Source organism: Pongo pygmaeus, chromosome 2 (genome assembly GCF_028885625.2).
Source record: "Pongo pygmaeus isolate AG05252 chromosome 2, NHGRI_mPonPyg2-v2.0_pri, whole genome shotgun sequence".
In the NCBI taxonomy this organism is placed as follows: domain Eukaryota; kingdom Metazoa; phylum Chordata; class Mammalia; order Primates; family Hominidae; genus Pongo; species Pongo pygmaeus.
This window is the reverse complement of record NC_085930.1, coordinates 96,311,048-96,319,788: the sequence shown is the minus strand read 5'-3', so window position 1 is coordinate 96,319,788 and position 8,741 is coordinate 96,311,048. Positions and strand designations below refer to the sequence as shown.

The 8,741-nt window shown below is 41.7% G+C and overlaps 1 protein-coding gene across 1 annotated transcript in view; it reads right to left on the bottom strand.

Annotated features, from left to right (window-relative positions):
- Positions 1-466: 466 nt before the first annotated feature.
- HESX1 (HESX homeobox 1) overlaps positions 467-8,741 on the bottom strand; it is a 30,240-nt gene continuing 21,965 nt past the window's right edge. The window contains exons 2-5 of the mRNA XM_054479679.1: positions 2,394-2,660; positions 1,397-1,596; positions 1,030-1,131; positions 467-934 (exon numbers count right to left, since the gene is read on the bottom strand). Coding sequence (XP_054335654.1) covers positions 836-934; positions 1,030-1,131; positions 1,397-1,596; positions 2,394-2,550 — 558 coding nt within the window. The 5' untranslated portion in view covers positions 2,551-2,660 and the 3' untranslated portion in view covers positions 467-835. The remainder of the gene's footprint in view (positions 935-1,029; positions 1,132-1,396; positions 1,597-2,393; positions 2,661-8,741) is intronic.

The window sequence follows — 8,741 nt, the reverse complement described above, 5'->3', positions numbered from 1 at the left end:
CAGTGACTATGTCAGAGCACTTACAAAAGGTGGGTCAGTTATCCTATCTTCTCAGTCAACTTAATATTGCAGTTGATTAGAAATCATTAAACTGGAAATAGATATAAGCTACATGATCACTATCACTAATGAATGAAAGTAAAGTACAAAATTAAACTAGAAAACTATTTAAAATTTTGCATTTATTTGCTGCTTACTTCTTTTGTGCAATTCAATACCAATGGTATAAATATGACAGCTGATGCTTGTGTATTTCTACTTTGGCATAATGACTTTGCTTGGAAAAAAAACTTGAAACTAACATGCTGTAAGAATTTGTTCTGATAAATGGTGAGAAATTCTCACTGCTTTATGCTATAAATCAAGAGAAGTTGAAGATTCATGAATAAATCATAATCTATAATATAGTGAAGCATAATTATGTTTCAAAATGTGCATGGAGGAAACTAATGGAAACAACTCACACTTTTGTTCTTCAGATCATTTTACTTGAAATACTTTATAATTAGAATCCAGCTTGTGGAATCACTTAGTCATGAGTCTATTGATTTTAACAAACTAATTTATTAGATTAATTTGGCTCACTTAAAAAATAGCAATCTTTTCTGAAAATGTTTATTAAAATATATAGAAAAGGTCTTTACTATAACTAAAAGTGCCCAAATATAATATGTACCATGATATAATAGTAATTATTTACAATATATTTTCAGAAAAAAATGACAATATTCAGATTAAATGCAGGAAAGAAAACATCACATTTTAACACTTAATATTTCCACTGATTCTTCATGCTCTGCAATTAGAAGATAATTCCACTTGTTTAGTTTTCTATCTATTCCAGGAGATTTGTGTTGAAATTTTTTTTCGCCATTAGAAACTGTGATTCTCTATGGGACCTTTTCAGTTTTGCACGCCGATTTTGAAACCAAATCTAAAGTTAAGGAAAAATAAAATAGGTCTCAGAAACATTATTTCATTATTCTTAACATTTCAACATCATGAATAACAACTAAATTTGAAAATTACCTGGATTCTGTCTTCCTCTAGATTCAATTTTTGAGCTAAGTCTTCTCTAATATCGATACCAGGATAGCAGTTTACTCTAAAGACATTTTCTAACACTTCAATCTAAGAAAAAAAAATGTTGATATTCAGTATGTCACCAAAAATGAGCTTTAATTTCTAGAGTAAAATGACTACATTTAAATCTTGGCAATTAAAATGGATGCCTTTTTAAAAATGATTACCTAGAAATTGTTAAAATATGATAGTCTACTGTTTCATTAATAAGGCTTCTAAACTGAGATACCAAAGTGGTATCTCACCAAAGGTGCTCAACTTGGTGTCAATTAAAGCCCTTATATTATCATTATTGGGTGAAAAAACTTCCCACCTGGTTTTGAGTAAAAGCAGTTCTTGGTCTTCGGCCTCTATACCAACTCAACTCTCTTTTCAAAGACAGTCTTTCTGAGGCTGAAAAGTAATTTTCATATTTCGAAGCTCTTTCTTCTGGCATTGGGTGATCCACCATGCTAGGGAATGAAATCCCACTGGGAGGATTTGGGACATGTAGACATAAGTTACCATCTTTCCCTAAAAACAGAAAAATAAGCCCTATCTTAGATGGTCAATCTTATGTTCCACAAAGTTCTATAGAGGTAGTTTCAGGAACTCATCTTTCATTTCCTAGTGGAATTCTGGGGTTCACAAGAGAATTGCCCCCCATTAACCAAAAACCAATCAAAAATGAAGATCCTGTCTTGGTAATCCTGCCTCTTTGGTCTCTGAATGTCGTTTATTTTTCAGTGAAAAGAGATTTCAAATATCTGATGTGTCAAACAGGGAGAGATCTTCTGAAGTAAATGCAGGTTCTTGGTATCTCCTGTGAATGAACTTACCCACTTTGCTCAATCCAAAGCTGATATCCTTTTCATTTCCCATAGAACTCAGCTGGAGGCATTAAAAGTCCTAGACTCTGGCTGGGTGTGGTGAGTCATGCCTGTAATCCTAACACTTTGGGAGGCTGAGGCAGGCGAATCACCTGAGGTCAGGAGTTCGAGACTAGCCTGACCAACAGAGTGAAACCCCCCACTACTGAAAATACAAAAATTAGCAGGCCATGGTGGTGCATGCCTGTAATCCCAGCTACTCGGGAGGCTGAGGCAGGAGAATTGTTTGAACCCAGGAGGCGGAGGCTGCAGTGAGCCAAGATCATGCCATTGCACTCCAGTCTTGGCAACAAGACCAACACTCCGTCTCAGAAAAAAAAAAAATAATAATAATAATAAATTAAAGTCCTAAACTCTAGCTCTATGTAGTATGAAATAAAGGGCAAATTAAACACTGTAAATGGAATAACAAAGAATTGAAACAATTAAGCTGTGGCATACCTGAGGAGCTGCAGGTGTCTGCCCAGGGCCTGTGGGGTTTCATTAATGGAACACAGTCTTTCTTCTGGTCCAGTCCTAAGATTCTCTCAATTGAAAAGGAGCAAGTTGAGGGTTTGCTTTCCCCAAGCTGAGCGCCTTCCTGAAGGCTGGGAGACATCCTCTCGTGGTCTGCACAGAGCAACAGCTCTGGCCTCTGCTGGCTCTGCCCCACGTGTATAGGGCTGGGATCTTCCTGCAGTTCACCTTATAGCTCCGCTGACAAGGGGGCTGGATTTAGAACGTCACTAATTAAAATCCTGTCTTAGAAAGTTTTAGCATGTCAATGAACACTTGCCCAGCCAGCAGCTTAAGGAGTTAATTGTTTATTTGTTTGCAAGTAATTAGCAACTAATGGCTACACCAGGGGGGCCACCTACAGGGACAAAAAGTGTTATCTCTCCTAAGCAGAACACAGACTTAACTTTCTCTAAAGAAGTGATGCACAAATGTGGCACTTATCTTTTATTTGAAATCATTAATGTATAAAATCAAGCTTTTTATTCTGAAGTTTATACTTTCATGGGCTCCAGCTACCTAAACATACAGGCAAGATACGAGAGCAGTCGAGTAATAAATAATCTAATTTAAGTAAATTTTCTTCCAAGGAAATGGGAAAAAATAATAATCTCTTAATGCTATTACGGTAATTCTGATGAAAATGCCTGTTTTTCACATGCATATGTAATAGGGAATGTTGTCAATGAAAATACAATAGTATTTGGAGTGCAGCATAGTGGAAAAGGTTGGCAATGTTATTAACATGGAGTGTAATTGTCTTCCAAGTGCCTGGATTAATTCATAGGAACAGTTGCACCAAGTATTTTAAATAATTAATGGGCTAATTCCTTTCCTTCCTCTTTTCTTTTAAATGAGAGAGATACATGTTTATATGAAGGTTCATATGTAATCACCTCCAAGCAACTTAGAAGCATGACTACTTAAAGTGAATAATTTCTCTATCACGGTTATTTTAAAGAAAAGAACATAGTTTGCTTTCTAAAGAAAAATTTCCCCTGTTGATCTTTTGAGGGATGGGCAGAGGATGGAGTCTTTCAAGATGGTAAGGCTTATGAAAATAACCAAGAACAGAATGTTTTAATTTCATAATCCTAAGAAAACTTAAAATTAAAAGAAAAGTATAACTGCTGATTGGGAAGATTTTGAACTGGCTGTTCCCCCCGCAAAGGTATACTTGTAGTTCTTATACTCTGCTCCTCCTCTTCTTCCAGTATCTTCCTGAAGATAAATTTAAGTGCTTAGCTTTATTCATTATTTAAACAACTGCTGGTCTTTCCTTCAGGGAAGGGAAAAACAGTCTCCACTCATAGAGGAAATAGCCTCTATAGGATGGAGCTCATCTTCGTCAGCTTTTATCCTATTATGATCTCACAAATATTGAGCTAAATTCCTCCTGATGAAAGCTCTCGGGTAAATAAAGGATCTCACGTGCAAAACATCAACAGGCATATGGATTTATAAATATAGGTGTAAAACCATTCTGCGGATGAATAAACCGGTGAACATTTACACCTCATGGAGATTTGTATATAGTGCTGAGATGTAGATTGTGCAAAGGTGGGGGGTATCTTAATCTGGGATGACTAGGAGGAAGCTAGAGAATACAGGACCTTCTCAGCTTTCTTTCTCTCCTTTGAGACATTCATTATTTCCTTCCACAATTGGTTGAGCACCTTCTCAGAACCAGAAAAAAACAAAATACTATCCTTGCCTTCATAGAGCTCACAGTGGTGCAGGGTGGGGGCAGGAAACAAATAATAATTATAGGTAAATTATCTAGTATGTTAGCCAGGGTAAGAATGGGAAAAGGAAACAGGTGAGCCAGGTAGGATGAATTAGTGCAGGAGGTGGAGGGGTAGATGTCAGTGTAGGCCTCACTGAACCCCTGAGCCCTGCAGATGAGTGCCTCAGAGACACAAGGCAGAAGGATGCCACAGCGTATGTCAGAGCAACTCCACTTTTCAACTTCTTCTTTATTAACAAAGATGTTCCAATATTTTTATTCAGCTTAAATTGATTTTCTTTGGATTTAGACGGAGTCTTGCTCTGTCGCCCAGGCTGGAGTGCAGTGGCGTGATCTCAGCTCACTGCAAGCTCCGCCTCCCGGGTTCAGGCCATTCTCCTGCCTCAGCCTCCCGAGTAGCTGGGACTACAGGCGCCCGCCACCACGCCTGGCTAATTTTTTTGTATTTTTAGTAGAGACGGGGCTTCACCGTGTTAGCCAGCATGGTCTTGATCTCCTGACCTCGTGATCCGCCCGCCTCGGCCTCCTAAAGTGCTGGGATTACAGGCTTGAGCCACAACGCCCGGCTGGATTTACATATATCATTTAAATATGGATGAGTAGATGAAAATAAAAGGCAGGAAAAATTATCTAAAAATGTGAGGGAAGCATTTTCTCATATACTCACTCAACAGATTTTTGTTTGTTTGTTTGTTGGTTTGTTTGAGACGGAATCTCACTGTTACCCAGGCTGGAGTGCAGTGGCGCGATCTCGGCTCACTGCAACCTCCACCTCCTGGGTTCAAGCAATTCTCCTGCCTTAGCCTCCTGAGTAGCTGGGATTACACATGTGCACCACCAAGCCTGGCTAATTTTTGTATTTTTAGTAGAGATGGGGGTTTCACCATGTTGGCCAGGCTGGTCTCAAACTCCTGACCTCAAGTGATCCACCTGCCTCGGCCTCCTAAAGTGGTGGGATTACAGGCGTGAGCCACCATGCTTGGCCTCAACAGACTTTTACAGGGCACTTAATATGTGCCAGACGTTATTATAGGTGCTAGAGATCAGTGATGAACAAAACATGCTAATTTCATGGCGTGATAAACATATTGAAAGGAGTGAACAAGGTGATGGAGATGCAATATAATGGCAGAGGGTGACTTAAAGTACAGAGGTCGATGGTCGATGGTGGAGGAAGGCCTAAGGAAGTGACATTTTCGCTGAAGCTGAGCTAGCATGCCAAGAGCCTGAGAAAAAGCACTGCACTCAGAGACAATGGCAAGTACAAAGGTCTTGCAGTTGAAAATCACTTGGAATGTTTGAGGAGGAAGAAGGCAGTAGTTGGAGTGAAGTTAGTGGTACCAGGTGCATTTGGAGAGCCAGGCTAGGCTGGATAATGGATGGCCTTTATAAAGGACATGGTAAGGAGTTCCAGTGCAAAGAGAAGCCAGGGTAGGGTTTTAAGCTAGGACCAAAATGATAGAATTTATGTTTTTAAACCTTACTCTGGCTGCTCTGTGGAAAGGGATTAGAGAGAAGTGAGTGCAACCAGGGAGATCAGTTGGGGAGTTATTTATTCAACACATATTTACTAAGCATATACTACCTGCTAGGCATTGTTCTAGGTGTGAGGGATACAGTGGTGAAAACAAAGACAATTGTTTAGCGGCAAAAGATGATGATCCTTTGAAAAAAGCGTGAGGAGAGAGGGTAGATTTGGAGAGAAGTGCAATTCTTTAGAAGGTTATGGGAGATTGAATAATTGAATACTTGGTCCCAATTCTCCAATCCCCATATCTTACATAACCATCCCCTTGCTGTGGTTTCATGGTGAATACAGTATACTTCTCACCTCCTGATTCTGGGCTTGTTTGTGGGAAGTGATGTGAGCAGAAGCTCAGTGTGCCCATTTGGGGGTTTTGTTTTTGTTTTCTTTTGGAGACAGAGTCTCACTCTGTCACCCAAGCTGGAGTGCAGTGGCGCAACCTCTGCTCACTGCAACCTCTGCCTCCCAGGTTCAAGCGATTCTCCTGCTTCAGCCTCCCGAGTAGCTGGGACTACAGGTACATGCCATCACACCTGGCTAATTTTTGTATTTTTAGTAGAGATGGGTTTTCACCATGTTGGTCAGGCTGGTCTTGAACTCCTGACCTCAAGTGGTCTGCCTGCCTCAGCCTCCCAAAGTGCTGGGATTCAGGCATGTAATTTGTATTTTCAGTAGAGACGGGGTTTCACCATGTTGGTCAGGCTGGTCTCGAACTCCTGACCTCAAGTGATCTGCCTGCCTCGTCCTCCCAAAGTGCTGGAATTACAGGCGCCCAGCCCCCTCTTGTGCTTTTGACTTCACTGTGAGATCATCCCTGAGATAGCTGCTGCCCTACAGCCTTAGCCCCAGAATGAACACACATGGATCAGATCCTAATCCATCTTGCAGCCTGCAGCCAAGTTAGCCAAGTCCAGCCAATCTCAGCCAAATACCAACTGACCTGTAGTTTTGTGAGAAACATATTCATTGTTTAAGCCACTGAAGTTTTTTCTTTTCATTTTTTTATTTTATTTTATTTTTTTTAGAGATAGGGTCTCACTATGTTGTCCAGGCTGATCTCGAACTCTGGAGCTCAAGCAATCTTTCTGCCTCAGCCTCCAGAGTAGCTGTTGACTACAGGTGCCAGCCATTACACTGGCTCCACTGAAGTTTTTGAGGTTATTATATACATAGCATTTTAGAGGATATAGCTCTTTGATTCAGAGGTTAAAGAACATGTCTTGCTGATGGATTGGATAGGGAGGTAAGGGAAAGGAAGGCATTAAAGATGACTAGGTTTTTTGGCTTGAGCAAATACAATGCCATTTACTGGGATGTGAAAGCCTGGGCTAGGGAAGGAAAGGTTTGGGGAGTAATGAACAGCTGCAGTTTGGATAGCAAGTTGCTATAAGCTCAGTGCTAGAGTGCTAAGTTTATGCATCACCAGCATAGTGATGGTTTTAGAAGCTATAGGTTTGCATAAGGTCATCCAGTGGCTGGGCACAGTGGCTCATGCCTGTAATCCCAGAACTTTGGGAGGCTGAGGTAGGAGGATCCCTTGAGCCCAGGAGGTAGAGGCTATAGTGAGCTGTATTCACGCCACTGCACTTCAGCCTGGATGAATGAGTGAGACCTTGTGTCAACAAAAAAAAAAAAAAAAAAAAAAAAATTACTCAGTGAATGGTGCTAGATACAAGAAGGGTCTCAGCACTGAGTCTAAGGTTCTCCAACATTTGGAGATTGGGACAGAAATGGTACTGGAAAAGGAGCAGCTAGCAAGACAGGAGAAAATCTGGAGATCCAAGAATACAGTCAAGAGAGGGAAAAGGGTCAAGGAAAAGAATGGTTGCAATAGCATCTCTAGTGGTCCCTGCTTCCACCCTGGACCCACCATGGCTTTCTATGAACACAGCAGCCAGAGGGATCATTTAAAAACATAAGTCAGTTCATGTCACAACTGTGCTCAAAAAATGGCTCCTGGCTGGGCATGGTGGCTCATGCCTATAATCCCAGCATTTTGGGAGGCCGAGGGCAGAGGATCACTTGGGGCCAGGTGTTCAAGATCAGCCTGGGCAACATAGTGAGACCCCAACTCTACAAAACAATTAAAAAATTAGCCAGGCATGGTTGCCTGCACCCGTAGTCCCAGCTATTTGGGAGGCTGAGGTGGGAGGATCGCTTGAGCCCATGAGGTCAAGGCTGCTGTGAACTACAAAACTGCACTCCAGCCTAGGACACAGAGCAAGACCCTGTCTCAAACAAACAAACACAAACACAACTCCCCATCTCAAGGAAAGTCAAAGTCTTTACAATGGCCTGCAGGACCCTACATGACCTGCCAGACTTCCTTATTTACTTATCTCACCTCCTACTCCTCCCTCCCATATTCACTCTGTTCCAGCCACAGTGGACTCTTCCTCCTCTTCCTGAAAATATCGGGCACAATCCTCCCTCAAGGCATTTACACTGGCTGTTGTCACCATCTGTAATGTTCCTCCCCTATGATTCCCCACAGCTTACCCATTTATCTCTTTCAAGTATTTGCTCAAATATCACCTTCTCAATGAGGCCTACCTTTCTCCCCTTTTAACCTCCAACCTCTCTTCCAGCACTCCTGACATCCCTTGCCCTGTTCCCATTTCTATTCCACAGCACTTAACCACCTTTGGCCATATTACAAAATATAGGTTTATTATGTTTATTGTCTGTTTCCTCTCTATAGGATTTTATTGTGTTCTGTTCACTCCCTAGCATTCAAAACAGTGCTTGGGCTAGGCGCAGTGGCTCACGCTTGTAATCCCAGCACTTTGGGAGGCCGAGGTGGGCGGGTCACTTGAGGTCAGGAGTTTGAGACCAGCCTGGCCAACATGGTGAAACACTGTCTCTACTAAAAATAGGAAAATTAGCTGGGCGTGGTGGCACATGCCTGTAATCCCAGCTACTGGGGCGGCTGAGGCAGGAGAATCACTTGAATCCAGGAGGCAGAGGTGGCAGTGAGCCGAGATCACGCCATTGCACTCCAGCCTGGGTGACAGAGCGAAAC